This window comes from Phlebotomus papatasi, chromosome 2 (genome assembly GCF_024763615.1).
Source record: "Phlebotomus papatasi isolate M1 chromosome 2, Ppap_2.1, whole genome shotgun sequence".
Lineage (NCBI taxonomy): Eukaryota > Metazoa > Arthropoda > Insecta > Diptera > Psychodidae > Phlebotomus > Phlebotomus papatasi.
Window position 1 is genome coordinate 53,326,090 of NC_077223.1, and position 21,083 is coordinate 53,347,172.

A 21,083-nucleotide genomic window follows, 5' to 3' on the forward strand; every position below is an offset into this window, starting at 1 on the left:
TTAACTCTTTCGTGTCATTAAGGTCATATATGACCCGGGGAAAAAACATTTTTTTTTTTGGACTATTTACATTAATTGAAATCTATCGGTTTGTGCACGACATCATAATAGAAGGATGTAAGATTCTTGGCTAATTTTCTCAAGACTCCAGATATTCAGGAAAAGAAAATATATGAGATCGAAAATCACTAATTTCGAACTTTGTGAAATGACTTTTCTTTTTCAAAATTTTTTATATTAATTTATTTTTTTCAGCAAAAAGTTGTTTAGAAACACAAAATAGAATATCCAGAGATTGTATATTGCATATTTTGATATAATAAACTACTCTCAATTTTCCAGAAAAGCGTGTAGAATTTTCCGGGTCATATATGACCCTATTGTCCCCAAGGGTAACAGTGTTTTCGTCCCAAACCTATAGCGTAATATAGTTGGGACATTGTTTTTCTTTGTGAAATGCAGGTGGAACATCTTGCTCCTGGACATTTCATCTTATATCTGATGAATTATAACATATTTTGCAATATTTTAGAGTATTCTGCAAGCGTCTCATATTGTGCAATTGTATTGTGTGTGAATAAATATGTGGATAAATTTATTTTTGCCAAATACCACTCAAAATATTGTGACAGTGACTGTACAAGGGATTACCAGGAAGATTCCTTGAACACCAGGAGTACAGTGTTCATCAAGACAATCCAGTTTGCCATGGTTTTGGCCAAATTAGTAACTTCAAGCAAAAAAAACTCTTAAAAAGCCCGTGATATAGATTTTGAAAATGGTATGTACACTTCCCTTGAGGACAATAGGGTCATATATGACCCGGGGTTTTTCCGAGTTTTCACGCAATGGAAATTTTTTTTCCTCTCTGAACTATTATATTTGATTATAAAGCATTAGGAAAAACTCAATTTTACATGAATTCATCTGCTGAATAAAAGTGGGACGCGAAAGAGTTAAGTTATAGCTCGAGTAAGGATATATCCAAGGGAATGTGGAACCCGTGGTTAGAAAAGTTTTTACCTCTGAGCTACAACAAACTAAAATTTCATCGATACGGAAAATGGAAGCCTCAAGATAATCGACATTGAATTTTCGAAAATCGATTTTTCCGTTATCGGTTCATTTTCTGGCTCAAGCCGTTTTGAGTTAAGTAAAGTGAATATATTTTATAAATACTTGAAATTTTGAAAATGGGGAAACGTTTCAAATTTCCTCGCTCCTTTGATAAAATTTTGGCAATTTCTCTACTAAATTCCTTCATTTTTGAATAATAAAAAAAAACAAAATGTATAAAGATATTTTGTATCTATACTCACGTCGGCAGTGTTGCTGGCTGCCGATGCAGCTGAGCCATCCAAGTGCCCGTAGAGTTGATTGAGGACGTCGCGGAGTCTCTTGGTGCTCTTCTTGTGCGGATGAATGAGGATGGCCTGGAAGTTGACGGGTAGCCCATATCTGAGCACAGACTCCACGAATACACGCAGTGCCTTTACGTGAATCCAGGCACAGAAGCACTCGCTGAAGTTCACTTTGAGCCATCTCACCAATGGCCCAAATTGCTTCTTCTTATCCGTCACCAATTTGGTGATTTCATTCTTACCAGCTGCCAATTGCTCTTCGTTGTACGTGAACTCACGCACCACGAATTTCTTTTCACGTGCGTGCAACTTAAACTCATCCACGACCTTCTTGAATAGCGTCACCGTGTACAGTGCAAAATCTTGATCTTGCGTAATGCACTGCGTGGATCGCGGCACAATCATGTCCGTTAGCTTCTCGTAGTGACCATTCCAGTCATGAACCAGAGCCCTGTTAGCAAAATGTCAATGTGTTACAAGATTATTTTTTTTAAACTGGCAGTTTAGACGAATATTTGCCAATGACCGTAAAAAAACTTCTTTTAACCGGTGTTCAAAGTCGAATATTTCTTATGCTATAGAAACACTTACGACTTAAGCCGAAAAACAGCTTAACGTACGTTACGTAACGTCCCATCAGTTTCTGACTAATCCTTCTCTCGGCTTGAGCCGAGAATCTGCCTAGTTAGTGGGAAACTGATGGGAATTTAGTCAAATCATTATTTTGATTATAATTACGTTAAGTCGTCTCTCGGCTTATGTCGTAAATGTGTCTAGATCTAGAGCATAAGATGGTTTTTCGTAAGTCAAGAATGGTCGGATAAGTTTTTCACTGCCCCATTTCGACTTATCGAAAGATTCATTGAAGAATCCAAGTTACTATCTTTCATCGATTGGCCTATAAAATCGAAAACAGTTTCGAATTCGAACTAGATGAAATAGACTACGCGGAATGCCCATCATAAATTTTATTAAATAATTTTATGTTTTTTTTTAATATTTTAAAGCTAGAACTCAAAGAATAGTATGTAATCATTGCGTTTTTGAAGTTTTCAATGGCCTATAGACCAAATGGTCTGAAATATCGACTTCCAGTTTTCGATGCCCCCCATAAGAGAACATTAACTAGTGACACTTTTTTCATTCTTTTTAACAATCAACTTGTTAAAAATTCAAATTTTTAAGTGTCTATAGTTTCCGGATAAAAAATGAGTGTACGGGAGACTGGGGCAAAAAGTCACAAAACGGATATTTTATTTTTTTTACAAGCTACCCGAACGCCCAAGAAATTTCTAATTATCGCAGTTTTATAGGAAATTTACCACTCTACAACTCTGTAAAAGTCATTTTCCTCTATTTTATAAGGAAATACATTTATCGAACAGTTTTCTAAAAGGTAATTTTGTGACAATTCTCAAAAATGCTGGGGCAAATAGTATCAAGGCATGAAGTAAAATTATCATATTTTGATTCGCTTTATTACGGGTTTCTGTAAATTAAAAAAAAAAAAATACCTAAATTACATGTTTTCATAGGAAATTTACTTCTCTACACATTTGTAGAACGGCGTTTTCTCTATATGAATAAGAAAAGCGCTTTTCAAGTTATTTTCCAAAGGTTATTTTTCAACCATTCTGAAAAGACGAAAATGACGAATTGGGCGAGATGAATTTGACGAAAAAAGAAGTGTTTCGTGTTCTTCTTTTTAAAATAAATATCTCAGATTCAGTAAAACTCGACAGACTTTTTATCCTCCTGAATTAGGCTGTGCAAATTATTTTATTTTTTCTGTTCTTCATCCCCATTACCGTCTACAACAATAAGCAGAGACACATGACAATGACGTTTCTCTTCGCCGTAAGACATCAGAAATTTCTTCAGTTTTTGGCACTTTTTGCCCCATACCTTTTATTACTTTTTACCCCAAGTGGTTATTAAACGGATTTCTGGAGAAAAGAATTTTTAAAAAATGCTAAAAAGATGCTAAATCAGATATCGGCTTCGTATTTAAATAATCCAAATCATTTAGAAGATATTCACCAATGCATCAATTTTGGAATATAAATTGGTAAAAAATGATATCTGCTGTAAAGAAAATATTTCAAAAACAGGGCAAAAAATTTCAATATTTTTTATCTTCTAAATTTCTTGTTCGAATTCTAACTTCTAAGACACTTACGACTTGAAGGTCTATGAAGTCTATCTATGGAAAAAATTTTAAACTGCTAAGTTTTTTTTTATCTTGGACGATATTGAATTTTGAAATTTTCGATTTGTGACTTTTTGCCCCAGTCTTCCCTATTAATAATTTAGCAATACATCTTGTAATATGTGATATGTTCATTTCATGAAGAGCACTTCCTTTATGTGTACATTTCTTGCAAACGCCATGCTGTGATGCGTCGTTTACGACGAATGTAGACACAAAGTAAATGCAGTTAGCACAGTTGCTGATCCAACCGACCGACGATTTGTTGATTCAATTTATCAATCATCCCCAGTTAGCACCAATTTCCATTCAAATTAGAAAATTGAATTTCCCATTATTGTCCAAACTAAAATTAGCTCCGAACGAAAACATTACCAACAAAATTGAATTTATATTCACAATTCTTGTATATATAGATTTCTAACACCTCTTTCACATGACATGACCATGAAATAGCACCACCAATCAATAATTCAATTTCCGTGTAAGAACCCCACTGAGTTGCACATTTAATTAAACAAATTGACAGAAGAGACTTACTTGGGCACAATCACAAGGAGCGTGGTGAGATACTCAGAATCCAGGATGAAGTGCTCCCTCTTTACGATATCTGCCAAATTGCGCGTCAAGAGGCTTCCGCTGCAATGAAATAAAATATTTTCTTAAGCTCATTGGGAATGTTTCTTGTATTGTATTGGAATTTTTGAAAGAATTACGTTTGCTTCTTTTCCAGATTTTGCAAATTCCCCTTGAGGCTGTTATAGGCGGAGGACTTGACCTTTAGGTCAGCATCAATCTGACCAACTTGCTTCGAAATGATGTCAGCGATATTTCTCAGCGATTGCTTTATGGGATACTTAGCCATGTCCCACTGAAAGCGGGTAATGTACGATGGAAGATCAGCTAGAAGAATCCAGGAAGAAGTTATTTATTAATTCATTAAACATAGAATACTGCTTTTTAATATTTTTTGAGAAAGAATGACTAAATTTTAGAAAAAAAATCATGCATAATCCCAAGGCAAAAAATACAACAAATTTCCAACCACTAAAAACAACAAAAAGAATTATTTCTATATTTACAAAATGCCAATTAAATATTGAAACTATAACATCAATTGCGTTAATCATCATCTAATATCAAATGAGTATGAAAGTAGGACTCCCTTCTACAAAAGGACTCTTTCTCTCTTCATTATTCGACCATGAACTATAAAACAAAAGCAGGAGGATAAAAATAAAATTTTATAAATGAGCATAACAAAAAAAAGGAAAGAAAGCAAGTGCCTAGAAAAAGTGTCATATTTTATCTCATTCGATGAAAGTGGAACAAATAGAGAAGTTTAGAGAGTGCAATATAGAAGCAATACAACTAAATAACATTCATTACTTTGTGCCTGGAAAACAACAAGGAAAATGCCACTTCGCCACAGAGAGACACTAAACATTGAAGGAGCAACACTTGAGGATTTAATCATATATAGGCGGGACTTTGATGGAAAACACAAAACTTTTCTCAATACGATGATGAACGCCAGTTCAGAGCTGCAGAATAAAAGGAAACACTTTCAAGAGAGATAAATTATTATAAGATACAAAGAGTTTGAAAAAATATTGTGAAATTACAATGTCTTTTCAATTAGTTTTTTTTCTATTTCAACTTCATGTATTTTGTAAAATAAACAACAAATCATCTTCTTGATGGATAAATTCCCTTAAAATAAATCTCAAAGAAACTGAAAAGTTGTAAACATGAATTATGAAACAGTCAACTCTTCTTAAAAGCAGTGTTTTTTTGTTTTATTTTAAAAATTGATAGACAATTCAATAGACATGAAATTTAAATCCTTTGAATTCATTGCAAAACCATATAAAATATATAATATATAATACATATATTATATACACCAATAATAATATAAAAAGGGGTGGCAAAGCGTCCCACGCTTTGCGAAATGCTCGAGTTCGTGACTTAGATGCTATACCGCAAAAGTACTTTCGCATCATTTACCGTTCACCGATACACTCAACCGATTTGAATCGATTCATAAATCACTCAATAGATTCCACAAAATAGTAATAAAAATTATATTCGAACAGAAATTACTTATCGGTAAATAACCGGTTCATTACCGGTTCACAACTAATTTGAATCGACTTTTAAATAACTCAAAATATTTCCTAAAATACACATCAGTCTGTCATCGTCTGAAAAATTTTGGAGGGTGAAAAAATCGAGGGATTATAGGGGAAAGTGGTCTGCCTTTGAATGCGGCAGCCTTTGAATATTGTAATTTTTTTCATTTTTCTTTAAAGCATAAATTCTTTTCTATTAACTATTATATAGCTATTCATAATCCTCACAAGTCATCAAAAAATGCAGACCCTAGCTCTTATTTTCTAGGTGCTAGGACAAAAAAACGAATCTGAGCTCTAAACTGTAATTTTGATGTTCCACAATTCATGTGTTTTTTCATAATTAAAATAATTTTTCGAACAAATCTTCTATTGTGAGTCATAGAAGGTTATTCTTGGATGGTATTTCTCCAAATACATTTTGATTCAGATGTGACAAATTTTGTGAGTGATAAAAGTTTGCAAATATTGCAAACAATAAAAAGTTGTTGTACCTTGTACGATTACGACTGTGAGTAATATATATGTGAGTAATATACGACTGTGAGTAATATACGACTGTGAGCAATATAGATTTTTATTTGTTTTGCAAACATACGCGTATCATGTTTTATCGAAAAATAAAGAGATCTTGTAAAATTTATCTTGCTTATTTACATAGTGTCATAAACCGTAAGTTTACAAATTAAATCATTCGTAAAATATTGTTAATGACCATTATGAATTTAATCTATACATATTATCAATAAGAAGTGGGAAAACAAAGCGAATAAAATTTAATTTTAGTCAGTATTTTAATGAAAAAAAAATTATCAGCTTTAAAAATTACTTAGCATCAATCTTAATTAATTAATTAATTAAAACAGAGTAATTAACGCAATGGTGAATTTTAAATTATTACTAAGCTTTGAACACTATACTGCTCTCTCCGTGGAGTTCGAGCAGTAAAAGGGTGGCCAAGCATACCAGGCTTTACGAACATTTCGAAGTGTTCGAATACATGACTTATGCTATACTTCAAAAGTACTTTTGCATCATTTACCGTTTACTAGTTCTCAACCGATTTGCATTGATTTATAAATCACTCGAAAGATCCCCCAAAAATAGTTTTAAGAGTAATAGAATTGATTTTCGGACAAAAATTACGAGTCAATACGTGATACCATTCAGTTGAGAAATACGCTTTCTAGAGCCTTTTTGACCTCTGACCTCGAAAAATCGTTATTAAGAATTATTCAACTGTATTTTCGTATGTGGACGAAATGTCCGCCTATGTGTAACTCCTAAAACATATCCAAAAATTGAAAAAATCGCACGATGCGTATCTTTAGGGCAATTCCAAAAAATATGATTTTAAAGGGGAAAGGAAGTAGTAGGAAGGGGAGGTGAGGGGCGTGTTAATGGTCCTTCCGTCGACTTTAGGGGGCGGGGATGAGGTTCCCCCGAAGATCCTAAGCCGAACCGTTTGGCCAGTAAATGAGAAAAGAGCAACAAAATGTATTTCTGTCTATGTTAGGTTATTTTTCCCATGACATTGAAGAACTAAAATAACTAAAAATCCTTTTCTAGTAGCAATTGTTTATGCAAAATCAGCTAATTTGTGATTAATAATATACGATAGATGCGAATTGATCATAGTAATAGTTTTCATACCATAGCCACATGGCTTTACATTACTCTTTTAATTTTGGGAAAATTTTGACTTAAAATTAGATAGGGTAAGTGTGCCAAATTCCGGTATAGTTGCATGCAAGCGTCAAAGTCTCAAGTTTGAAATGTAATATTTTAAATACAAATTGATTTTTTTTATTCTTTCTTTTGTAAGAGCGTTGCTTGGAACCTTGTAAAGAGTTTACCGTCTTTATTTACTCTAAAATCATTCTTAATACATTTTAAAATGAATAAAAATGTAGACATAGCTTTGGTGCCCTATTTCGGCCACCTTTATTCTCATTGTTCCTTGCCCTTCAGGAATTCTTACAATATCTTTTTCACGTCATCTCGTTTGTCGAAGCTACATTTTTTGTCATTCTTTTGCATTGTATAATCTCTAGAGTACGTAAAATCTAAAAGTTCATGGAAATTCGAGGAACAAAAAAGGTGGCCGAAATTGAAAGCTGGCCGGAATTTGGCGCACTTACCCTTCTAAGGGTCAAATCAAAAATTAGACTTTCAAATACCACTAAAATTACTTATTATTTTGTATTTTAAAACATTCAGAACCAGGGTTAAACCTTCAATCTGAAACCCGTCTGAAGATCCTAAAGATTAAGACATGGACTTCCTTTAACATTGTACACTCTTTACGTAGCCCTTGGACTTAATTCAAGTTTAGGATAAAATGTCATAAAGACAAAATAAATAACAGAGATGCCACAATATATCTTTAAAGTAACCAAAGGAACGTCATCGAGGCGGTATGGGTGGGAAATTTGATGAATATTTTAAGATGTTTAAAGCCCTGTGTCTTCTTTGAGAATATTCCACCCATTCCACCCAATGTTCCCACAACAATGGTCAACAACAAAGTCAATCACTGCAACACAGAAAGGCAGGCTCACACTTTTCCACCCTATCTTTGAATCTTTAGCCATTCGTAATTCTTTTAGCAGATGGTCAACCTAAGTTTTATCATAAGTAATACCAATTATCGCGTACAACACACCATTTGCCTTTAATCCAGAGCATACTTCCCTATCGTAAGACGAGTAGCCAAATTAGTTCTACGAGTTTTATGAACCAGCCAAAATATCATATCACGTTTGAAAATTTCACTTCTGATTTGTTGATATCAAACTAAAATCTACTCTAATCCGTTATTATTATTTTTTTTTTGAAACACGATCTCGTAAGGGCTTACATGGGTCTTAAATTTTCATTTAACAATCTTAAAAATTCAGACGTTGGAACCTGATTTTCGGAGACCTTTCTTAAAAAAAAATACTTTTCTGTGGACAAGATTTCTCAGAATATAACGTCAAAAAATTAAACATTTCCTGTTAGATGAGTTAAACTCGTACTTGAACGGTACATATATATTTTTTTAAAGAAATTTGGTTTTTTTGGCGGAGTTTATACAAAAAAATACAATTTTCGTGGTAATTTATACAACGATTTGACTTGCAAATTAAGTTTTGATAAAGCCAAAAAAAATATCTCATTAAAGTACGAGTTTAACCCATCATCTAACAAGAAAACTTTAGTTTTTTGACGTCACATGAACATACCATCTTGTCCACTGAAAAGTATATGTTTTTTCCCAAAAAGCGTCTCCAAAAATCAGGGACCAACGACTAAATTTTTAAAATTTTGAAAAGAAAATTGCAGGAAATATAGCGAAAGTGTTGTATTTTTATATGCTTAAGAGCTCGAATTAAATTTTTTTTATTATGTTGAGAAAAGATGTGAAGACATGCTGTTTTTTGTTTATGTGTCCCACGTAACCCTTTAAAATATTTTCCCTACGGTTTCACCAAAGAAATTTAACTTTTAAATTTTTAGAGTTTTGAATTTATATTTTTTTTGTATGATCAAAGGCCACGAAAGTTAACTTTTGATTGACAAAATTGTTGACAAATTTGTTTAAATGTCCAGGCAACTGGAAAAATTTTCAAAAATTGGTGCGTAGCAAAACTAGCAAAATATATCAAAGACTCCATTGGATAAAATTTCAAGTCGATTTAGGGCAGAATTACATTACAATAAAATGCTCGCCGTAGCCTCACCGTATTTCGTTAATTTACGCATTTTCATTACAATTCTAACACAAATGTTCCATTACCATATTACCTTATCTCATACTCGATAGCATTAGGTGAAAATAATATAAGAAAATTCAAGAAATAAAACGAAAATGCGATAAATGGTGAACAAAAATAACAATACGATTAATTTCTCTTACAATTTTTTTTTGCTCACCGTTTATCACATTTTCATTTTATTTCTTCAATTTTCTTATATTATTTTCACCTATAGCCACCGAGTGTAAGATAAGGTAATACGGTAATGGAAAATTTGCGTAAGAATTACAATGAAAATGCGTAAATTAACGAAATACGGTGAGCATTTTACTGTCAATGTGATTCTACCCTTAGTATAAGTTCTACTTCGAGACACACATTTTTGGGTACTAAACTCTATTACTGGTGCAATATATCATCAGATAGTTTCGTAATTTAATTTAAATTTAGCAAACGAAGTTAATTTATGATTTTTTAATCAATTTAGTAAATTACAATTCTACAATTGCGTAAACTAAAAAAATAGGAAAATAAAGGGATATCTATAATTTATATAAAAGGTTTGATGCATAATTACAAAATTACAGTATTTTTGCCTTTAAAATGAGTTGACTGCTTACAAAGGACATACATATAATTACAATCCATCGATACTTTATAAACATCGAAATGCATATATTTTGCAGATGACTTATCAATATGATAGATCTGGCTCCGAAATAAAAGAAAAAGTAAAATAATAATTCAACAATTGATCCAATGATTGTGATAATGACACTGTCTATCATTTCACTAAACTCAATAAAGAAATAAAGTGTGTTGAAATGTATAGTGACAATATGCTGTGGCTGATCTTCTTTTTTCACAGTTTATTTTTCTCTTTTTTTTTCAAATTATTTTTGTCTTTTTTTTTGCAATTTGTTTTTGAGTTGCTGACCTGGACTTAAGGGGAAACTGGGCGGCTCCTTGAGCCCATCATCGTCATCGGGACTCGACCGACCCTGACTGCTGCTGCCACAGCAACTGCTGACAGGTGATGATCGATGTGTCGATCCGCCTCCACCTCCGCCTCCGCCATTTCCACTTCCACCCATGTGCAATTGACTGGACGAGTGACTCCTTCATATTTGAGTGTGACGCGCAATTAGCAATTTTAATCCATTGAACTCATACTTGTTTCCCCTCAGACCCTCTAATCCCAGCCTTGTTAAACATTTCGTGATCACCGAAATTTATTTAAATCCCACATTTTTTTATATAAATTTTCGAAAACAATCCTACGCTTCTCTATATGTTGCTTCTCATTTTTAGGTTTATTTGATTTTTTTTTGTATATTGATAAAGATTATTAGAACTCTCGAATTGATCGTCTATCAAGAGTATTGTTTAATTCTAATTGAAATTTTTTTTTTATTATAAATTTTACAGAAATCAAACGATTTTGAAAGACTTACAACACACGCATTATAGTGAAAACGAATTCACAAAGTCCTTCTATTCTTAAATAAATCTTAGAGCCTTAATCTTTAAATCAGGTTTTAAAGGTATATTCTCCCTGATCATGTCATTATAGAAACAAAACCAAATTCTTTGCGATAGTATGGTTGAAATTTACTATTTGAAATATTGAGAATAGGTAATCCTTATCGATGTTCCAAACAAGCTAAGTCTCGGTGTTAATCTCAGAGCATAAGATTTCACTAATTGGGCCACTATTTAACGAGGAATAATAATTAAATTACATTTTAAATCATTTTCCTCTGAGCCGTATCTCCACTTAAGCGGTTTTCTGGGTTATTCAGACCAAAAAAAACTGCATATTTTCTTTACATCTTTTTTCAGCATATTAGAAAAAAATATTCGAGCTCTTAAGTATATAAAAGTCTATTTTTCCTATATTTAATTAAGCTGATCTATTTTTTCAGATATGCCAGATTCATGAGAAAAATCTGAAGTGTTCGTATAGCCAGAGAATATGTGAAACCTGAAAGCCTTCCTCTAACTCTTTCAAAAAAAAATTCTTTATTAAGAATTATTATTAGAAACAGAGAAGAATTATATATTCTTTTTCTTTATTTCAGGCTTCGCACATACTCAATTTTTTCCTTGTTAGAACATAGTTTTTTTCTAAATTTAAACATATTTTCTAAGCTTCCGGATCTAATTTGAATCTAATTAGGGGCAGGATTTCAGGCTTCACACACAACTCTGACTTCAAACTTCACATTTTTCCTATATTCCTTTAACTTTATTATATAATATTATAATATTTGGCAATATATTATAAAAGCTGGTCTTAAGTTACACATTTCTTAAAAGGACTCATTAAAAGATTCATTAAAAGGACATACACTGAGAGAAATCCGAAAAAGTTAAAATAACACTCCGGAAATGTTAATTTTACCTTGCATTGTTGATCCAAAATCGGTGTAAATATTATGCTTTTTAGGTGTTATATGGGTTAAAGATACCCTTTTTATGTTAATTTTACATTTCCACTTAAAAGGGTGTAAAATTAACATTAAAAAATGTTGATATATTTTTACACCTAAAAAGTGTTAAAGTTACGAGGAAAAAAGTTAATCGCACCCTCTTTTTTTCTCAGTGTAGGAAAAATATAAAATTTTTGAAGGCGGAGTGTCTGTGAAGCCTGAAAGACTTCCCCTACTTCTTGCAAATTTTATTGTTTTATTTTAAAACCCTAAATAAAATTCATAATATCGCATTAAAGAACTTTAGAAACAAGGATACATCAGTCGTCAAAAATTGATTTAAAGATTAAAGGCTCACAGGTTTAGAATTCCCGGCAAAATGGCCCAATGTTTTAAATTTTTATAATTTAATGTTTCATAATACAACTCCCAGTTCACTTCTGACATTTTTTCTTATAGAGAGCTCTATATTATAAAGGTACTAAATGTGTCTTATTAGGTTTGATTAGAAAATGAGAAATATTATTAGGATTTTTAGAAAAAAAAAGGACACATTGGGTGACTGCCGATGCTATCTAAACGCTACCTTCTGGTCAGTAAGTGCACTTCCGGTATTTTTTTTTTATATTTATAAACTCAATAAAGAAAAGATTTAATATAGATAAAATCAATGATCAAAATTTACTTAAAAATTTGGAATAGTTTTCATACTTCACGACGACCATTAACAGGATGAAAATTTTGAGGTTATTCTTAATGACTGCTCTGCTCAAACTTTAAAAATAACCGAGAGGCGACTTAGCAGAATTATAATTGAAATTATGATTAAACCACATTCCCAAAATTCTTGCCCAAATTTTACGAACGGAAAGATAAATTTGACTGTGCGAAAATTTATTTGTAGGGGAAAGTGCCCATGTTTCGTACGCACCCGAGTTTCGTAATGAAGAAATTTTTCCTATGTTTCTGAATAAAAGTAACTCCGCAATATATTTTAAAAACTGAGCAATTTTCCTTAGTTTTTAAAATATGGGTGCGATGTTTATGCATATGGCAAATTTCCATATACATATAAAAATCAGGTACAATTGAAGACTACAATTCAGTAAAAATTATAGCTATACCTGTGTAGAAAAAATAACTTAAATGTCTAAATAAGAATAATAATTTCTACGTGATAATTAAATAAAAAAAAGAGAAAATAAAGAGAAATAGAACAAAATTTTAATTTAATGAAACACTGTATTTAATTTAATGAAATGTAAATTTCATTACATTAATGTAAATTTAATGAAAAGGCTAACGTTGCTTACCAATGAGATTTTAAATTAAATCGTTAAATTTGTAGCTCTTATGGGTGCGATGGGTGCGATGAATCAGGTTTATTGAGAAACATAGAAAAAATTCAGTCGTTCCGGAGCTTAGGATCGTACGAAGCATGAGCATTTTCCCCTAAGCTGAGTTTTGAGATTTTACCATTTAAAAAATAACTAAATCTTTAGCCAACAAATCCCTGTTCTACAAACTATTTTAAAATTAAGTATTTTTCATAGTTTTTATAAGAACTTAAATTAATCGAATGTTTTAGAAATCCATCACTTATTACTTCAAAATCTCCAAAAAAAATCAATCACTCGCCATATAGTGCTTCTTTTAAAATAATTTCTAAATATCCCTTCCCAATTGTTAGTACCTGCTCTTTTTAGAACTTTTACTTCTGTGAAACCACCAATCAAAGAGATCATCATCATGATGATTTGCCCGATTGTGATGATTTTGATTCCCATAATTGTTGCTAGTGGCTCCACAAGCGCACTCAGACTCGCACTTCTCTGAACCCGTGGAATTTGTAAAACTCCTCTGGCACGCTGAACAGTGATCTGTATCGTGACTGTGACACGACAATTGAACCTCTTGTGTCTCCTCTGGTGAATCATCATCCGGTGGACCCGGACCTTTCAACAACGCACCAATTATAATACTCTTTACCATTAATCTGTACGTATTTTAACTTTGTATTTTCCTATTACAAAATACCCGTAATTTTTTTTTCTCGTTAGAGATCTTGTAAAATTCCTTTTGCAAATCAATACCAGAAAAACAAACATAAACAAAACGAAATTCAAAAAAATAAAGAAAATGTAAAAGAAATTAAAAATTAAACGCAAAAAAATCAAAATAAAAATAAGAAGCAAAATAGAGAAGTTTCTGTACAACATAAAAATGTGTTGAATTTATAGTAAAACAAAATTAAATGTAAATATAAAAGAATATGATGTGATTGTCAATTGCAAATGACTGAAATGGTCTCAAATGTGAATCAGACTTTTATATATAGAGACGATAAACATTTTCTTTTAATAAATTTTTCAGCACTTTTCTCAAAACTCTAGTAACGGCCAATTTTTGAGGTGTTTTAGAGTGAAAATAAAACAGAAAGTTCGTGTCGTGGGTGAAAAGATCCTTACACATGACATAGAGAGGAAAAGTGTTTGAAGAGAAATAGAGAGAGTTCCAGAGAAACATTCAAAAATGGACTATCGATGGATATTTCAGGGATGTAACCGCCTGAATATTCCAACAAGGTCTGCAATATAAATATACTCCATATTTTATCTACAAATAACAATTTTTTTTTGCCTCTAGAACAGAGTCAAGAATCAAAAATTAATTAATTACCAATTGCACGCGATCCATCAATAAAATTTTTTACTCTCTATACTCCAAATTGAATTTTCTCCTTGAACTCTTAGTCTCATTCTATAATCTCAAGAAATGCCAAAAAAAAAATAAATAAATAGAGAAAAAAATCAAAGAAAGAAAAACTCTTAAAGGGCAATTTTCCTCTGTGGCGTGCATGTGGACAATTTTCTACTTTAATCTACAAGAAATTACCACCCAATTTCCATGTTGGGGATTTTTTTTTCGTTCATCAGTACAAAACACTACAGAGACACATTCACCACATACGGAAAAGATCTACTTTGGAATCTCAAAGACAAGCAAACACAAGAGAAAGAAACAAACAAGACATTGAACAGAAATGCAACAAACTTAAAACCAATAATAACTATAATAACACTAAAATCTATAAGTCTTAATTTTGCCTCTTCAATTCGAATTCAATTAATGCGAAGACGATTAAAAGATATTTGAATAGTAGAGAAATGTTGTAGATGTTCTTGTCCTTTATTACTTTAAAGAGCCAGACAGGTTTAATTCTAGTCATTAGAGGAAGATCATAATATAAGTTGTGCAAGAAATAAAATGAAATAATTGGATAATTGGGAAATTCACAGTGATTTTCTGTATCATAGGAGTATTTATTACCAAAGAGGAGGAATAGTAATATCATCGAAGTACAGTGATGCATAAAAAAATAAGTAATTGTTAATTAGTCTCTTGAGGTTAGAAAAATTTGATGAAATCTGTAACTTCAAACTAAACTAGTGATAAATCCAGATAAGCTTATTGTAGCTGAGATTCTTTACAGATGACCTCGAAATGCGTGCAACTCGGAGTGCTTGCAACTTGGAATACGTGAAAATTCGATTGTGAATTGAATTTTGGGAGTAAGAATCGCATCGAGCAAACTATTCTCGGCGGCCGAAATGGACAAAATTGGCTCGACGTGATTCTTTATGCCTCCGGCACACCTTTTAGATCGGTAAAATTTCATGAAAGTAAAATTCGTGTCCCTTTATCGAAAGACTTGCATAAGTCTATCCCACTCTTTTCGACTGGAAATTAGACTGAACTAAATTTAATTTGATCTGATGTTAAAAGGAAGAAGAAGAGTATGAAATACAGTAGAGATAGTCCGGTCCATTTGGATGTAGGTCGTGGTACAGTGGGTTAGGGTAGAAACGGAAACGACCCATCGTTACTGTGTTATCACACTTGCATATTAAAATTTTAATATGATTCACATAAATTGTTGCTGGTGAGAGTCCAAATGTGTAATTTATGTGTTTGAATCATTTTATATTCAAAATTTGATCTATTTGTTGATAAAAAAGGTGGACTTGGCCCGCAAAATTTTATATAAATTGATTTATAGCATTAATGCGAAAAATTAATGCGATTTTCTCTTTAATTTTTTAATCTGAAAAATATTTATGCTTTAGGTAAATTTAAAATTATTTTTGCAGGCCAAGTCCACTTCTTTATCAATAAATAGAAAAAACCCAAATATTAAGTCACTCAAAGACACAAATAACATATTTGAACGCTCACAAGCGCCAATTAATGTGAATCACATTAAAATTTTATTTTGCAAGTGTGATAACGCCGTTAGAAAGATTTCGATCTCAAATACAATATACACTCAGTCCCGGGATTAGGCACATTTCCAGGACCGAAATTTGCATACCCGCAGGGGCTTTCTTTTGAGTAAATCGGCCGTAGAACGAATTTCGCGCGGAGTAAACGTAGTCAAAACAAAAAGATTCAACTGTTTAATAGAAAAACAATTACGTCAATAAATGGTAAGAATATTTAAAAAATTTACCTTAACAAAAGAAATTAAAGTCTTATTCTGAAAAAGTAGCAAAATGTTTTCAAATTTCCCGCGTCGCAAAATAGTATACATTCAGGCATATTTCAAAAATGATTTCATAAATTGACTCCCAATGGTAGGCAAATTTGCATAATTGTATGTGTATAATTTCGTCAGATGCATAATCCCGAAGACCGGGACTGAGTGTATACTAAAAATTTCACCGAAATAATAATTTCATCGTTCGGGGGAGCTTAATTTTTTTTTTAATCAAAGCTCTTAGGCCTTGATATAACATACTAAAATTTGAAATCGATCGATGCCATAGGCAGAGTTATTGATAAAACAAAATTTGGGGGTGTTTCAAAATTGTGAAAGGGGAGTAAGGGTTGAGTCTGACATCACAAACTTCTAGTCATCTATCGACATTTAACCTTTGCTGAAAACCGCTTGTCGATATCTCTTTCCGTTCTCTCTCCAGAAACGATTCTGCTCCGGACCGGACGGGACGTGCACGAAAATTGATTTCTGGAACATGATTTTCGTGATCTATGAGTGTCAAAACGTGTAGATACAAATCTTGATCTTGACTTACAAATTCTTGATCTCGTGTAGATCGAAATCTTGAATGGATCGAAATCTCAAAACCAAAATACCGAATGGTCAAAATTTTGAAAGATACGAAATTATACGAAGGATTTTGTATAATAATTTAACAAAAACATGAAAAATTTCCCTTTGCCCTAGAGTTTTAAAAATTAGGGATTTTGGTCCATGTGGAAATTTAGTTTTTCGGGATTTTGGCTTTTCGGGATATTGAGGCACATTTGGGATTACGGCTATTCGAGATGACTACCAATTTGGAATTTTATTTTTTCTGGATTTCGTCCCATTCGGGATTTTGGGGTTTCGGGATTTTGATCCATTCAGGATTTAAGGTATTCAGGATTTCAACTTATTCACGATTTTGACACATTCAGGATTTTGGCTATTTGGGATTTAAACAAATTCGAAATTTTAGTTTTTCAGGATTTTGGGTTTTCGAGAATTCGACGCATTCGGCATTTTGGCTTTTCGGAATTTAGACCCATTCGGAATTTCGGCTATTCAGGATTTCGGTCCATTCGGGAATTTGGCTTTTCTGTATTTTGACCGATTCGAGATTTTGGCAATTCGATAATTGAACTTATTCGGAATTTGAGTTTTTCGGGATTTTAACAAATTTGGGTTTTGGGCTATTTAGGATTTCGACCCATTTGAAATTTTAGTTTTTCGGAATATTGGCCCATTTGGATAATGGCTATTCAGGATTCGGGATTTTGGATCTTCGGAATTATGACTTTCGGATTGACCCATGATTAGATATTTTCTTTTTGTATTGAAGCCCTCCGTTCTCATTGCTTTATAATTCTTTATTTATTTATTTATAAACTACTTAGGTATCCTTTATATTCATTAAAAAAGACGACTTCGGCATTTTATTTCCTCCAACCCGACTTAGACCTTGTTATAGCGCTTCTTGCAAGTCCCTAATCGCGATTATATTATCACATAAATTTAATACATAAGTTTTCTTTAAAGATAAAATATAAATTGAAAACAATAATTTAAAGTCAAACATCATTTTTCATTATAAAAACGCAAAAATATTGTTTTTCTGTGCATTATAGCTTTCGATCAAATATAAATTTATATTTTTGAAGAACTCCTTGCGAACTCTTTTTTTCTACGGATTTCCGCAATTCAGATAAGTTTTGAAAATTATGTTTAACCAATCTAATCGTTTTGCTGTCGGCAGATCTGGAGGCCAAACGCTTCGAAAGATCCGACATAAATCGTTTTACGGATCATTGACATGGCCTTCATTTTTCTGTCATTTCTTGCTTTACTGCCAAAACCATGTTGTTTTTTTTTAAGTTAACGCCTAAATATTTATTTCATCTTATTTATTTGTCAATCAGCTAATTATAAAAATATATATATATTATTCTTTAAAAAGAATGGAATATTCACTATTATATTAGTCAAAATGGAATATTTTACTGGCAATTTCGAATTATCAATCACCAAAAACGATTATTTATTGACAAAAAATGATTGTATTATTCTTTTAATACATGTTTCCATAATTTCCAATTGAATCTTTTATAAAATTATCATAACATTTTTACACATCACTGTACTTTGTCGTCATTATATATTCCCAAATTTGCCTACCCAAAGTACCCAAGAATCTTCACTGATACGGATAAGAAAATCAAACAATTTTGTACATCCATTGAGTGGAAATTGCTGAAGTTTTGCAAATGATGATATATCGAAAATCACTGACACTTTAGGGGAAAATGATTGCACGAATGATAAAAAAAAAAATAAATAAAAAAGAAAAACATAACAAATAAAATATAATAACGAAAAGAAATAAAAGCAAAACTCGTGTAAAATTTAATCCTTTGGAAATGTACAAGAAAATTCTGAAAATATTTTTAAAAATTCTCTAAAAGCTTTTTTTTTTGATAATCTTTATAGGGACTGTGTACAATCAAAAGGTCCTTGTAAAAAGTTGAAAGTGTTTTTTTTTTAAGAAAATTTTTGGAAGAGTTTCTCTGAGGGAGGCCACTTGCAAAAGTCAGTTAGTTACAAAAAAAAAAATAAAGAAAATGCTCAACAAAAAAAGATTTCTAAACAATTTTGTCAACTACCGCTCTCTTTCAGCCTTGTTTTTTAGCACAAGAGAAAGAGCCTAAAACAAAGACACGTAAAAAAAAACTCAATGCCAAACGAGGGGGTGTGAAACATAAAGGAAAAAAAGAAAGATATTAAAGTCATTTGAGAGATGCCACAGAATTGTGGTCTCCGGAAGGGTGATAAAATGTTTCTTGTTATTTTTTTTTTTGTCACTCACTGTTGTTGGCCAGCAAGTTCTCCTGGAGCTTGTCACGTTGATCCTCTAGCACTTCACCCAAATACGCAGCAACTTTGCGCGTAATGGACTCCACGTAGGTGTCCAACTTGCCCAGATCATCAGACAAGCCCACCAGCTGATCCAAAGTGCCCACTTTAAGATCAGGAATGTGCATCTTGTAGTTATCGCACAAATTTCCCTGCTTGCTCGTCACATTGTTCATCGTCTCCCACGTCTGCTGGCAGGTCTTGTCGCCAGGAGCCGATATCAGCCAGTACTCAGACATTCTCGCGCACTTTTTTTCACAAGATATCCCTGCAAGGATATAATTGATCAGATCAAACTTAGTATCAGAATTTCAGTCACAATTAATCCGGAAAACTTAAATTATTCAAGACACGTAAGAACTATTCTTTTCTTTTCCATTAACACACTCTTCGCTATAACTTAATTACAAGATGTACATGTTTCAAGGGAGACACATTTCATGGAGGTGGTGTACATATTAAAAAATAATCCTGAATAAATTATAAAAAAATAAGTATTTTTATTCATCATCCTGATCAAAAGGAATAAAAAAAAAACAGAGAGACCCCTTTCACAATTGTGAATAAAAATAAAAGGACAGAAAACAAATTTAAAAAAAATGAACATTTTCAATAAGTAGAAAAATTCACAAATAAAATCAAAATTTGAAACTTGTCGACTTTCTTTTGAGAAAAATCCACTAGGGCAGCTGCAGAAGAGCTATTGCCATTTAAAACGAAACGAGACATCATTAAAAGGAGTAACGCCACTACTCGCCTACAAAAAGACAATCATTGTTCACTTAAGACACCAAGAGTTTCCGAACCTTAACCGACGCTCCTGCCTATTCAAAAAATACTTCATAGATACTTGGAGCACCTATAGATCATCAGATGACATTGAAATAAAATTTACTGCTATTTCGGGTTAATAATATTAAATTCGCATTTAAAACGTCATAAGTATTATTTTAATGTTGATTGTTTGCACGAGCTTTGCGAAAAGAATATGGGATATTTGGAACTTAAATTGGAATTTTGAGGATTTCTTACTGTTACGGATAGGAAGTGACTACCCAAGAAACAATTTTTTCTTAATATAGTCTTGTAGAATTCCCCAAGTAAGGCATTATAGAACCAAAAATCTTTTTATTTGCTTATAAAGTTCTTGGTTCCATCACTGAGATTACTATAAGTGGCGCACTCTTAAGGATCTTAAGAGGTTCTACAGGAATTTCTCACTTTACGTCTCTTCAAAGTGCACTTAAAGACTTGTCTAATACTTGGTTTTATAACGCAGCAATTTTGCTTCTTGGGTATCTGCCGGCGAAGTGTTTTTTTTATATGGATCTGTTTGAAGCCAACTCAAAAATTGATCAGAAACTCAGCTTACACTTTTCAAAACAAGACCGCATTTAGATAGATATATAGTATATTTATTCCTCTTTACAAGGCTCAGAGTCGTGTAGGGGAGACCGGGGTAGAATTAGCCAGCAAATGAAGTTTTTTTTCGCGCGTGATTTGTGAAAGAATGATAAGGTTTGTCTAATGTTTTTATGTTTCACAAGTAGCATTAGGATATTGGCTGTATGAAACAGTGTAGTCCAAAGCTCTAAAGTCCTTGAGTTTTTCTAGATAGGATAATGAAAAAAGTATAACACATTGGCTACACTTGCCCCGGCCTGTGTAGATATAGCCACTTTTGGGGTGCTAATTGCCACCAGTTTTCCAGACGAAATTTTAAACTACTAGAGATACCAAATATTGTTTCGCTTGA

General features: G+C 32.3%; 2 protein-coding genes across 3 annotated transcripts in view; both read right to left on the minus strand.

Annotated features, from left to right (window-relative positions):
- Nucleotides 1–21,083, minus strand: part of LOC129801646 (V-type proton ATPase subunit C) — a 29,206-nt gene that overhangs the window by 3,940 nt on the left and 4,183 nt on the right. For both annotated transcript variants that reach the window (XM_055846894.1, XM_055846893.1), the window contains exons 2-5: nt 19,281–19,595; nt 4,287–4,473; nt 4,111–4,209; nt 1,320–1,812 (exon numbers count right to left, since the gene is read on the minus strand). In XM_055846894.1, coding sequence (XP_055702869.1) covers nt 1,320–1,812; nt 4,111–4,209; nt 4,287–4,473; nt 19,281–19,566 — 1,065 coding nt within the window. In that variant the 5' untranslated portion in view covers nt 19,567–19,595. The remainder of the gene's footprint in view (nt 1–1,319; nt 1,813–4,110; nt 4,210–4,286; nt 4,474–19,280; nt 19,596–21,083) is intronic.
- Nucleotides 4,474–18,270, minus strand: LOC129801651 (V-type proton ATPase subunit C-like). Its single transcript, XM_055846903.1, has 3 exons — nt 13,571–18,270; nt 10,383–10,564; nt 4,474–5,114 (listed from the first exon to the last, which is right to left on the minus strand). The coding sequence occupies exons 1-3, from the start codon at nt 13,867–13,869 to the stop codon at nt 5,086–5,088; spliced, it is 510 nt and encodes a 169-aa protein (XP_055702878.1). The 5' UTR covers nt 13,870–18,270; the 3' UTR covers nt 4,474–5,085.

What these genes read in the sequence shown, in the direction of transcription:
- LOC129801651 (XM_055846903.1), bottom strand. Translation starts at nt 13,869, where the DNA reads ATGGTAAAGAGTATTATAATTGGTGCGTTGTTGAAAGGTCCGGGTCCA. An exon ending in AAAAGTTCTAAAAAGAGCAG is followed by an intron (nt 10,565 to 13,570) that starts GTACTAACAATT and finishes TCAAATATGAAG; the next exon opens with GAGTCACTCGTCCAGTCAAT. An exon ending in CAGTTTCCCCTTAAGTCCAG is followed by an intron (nt 5,115 to 10,382) that starts GTCAGCAACTCA and finishes TTTATTCTGCAG; the next exon opens with CTCTGAACTGGCGTTCATCA.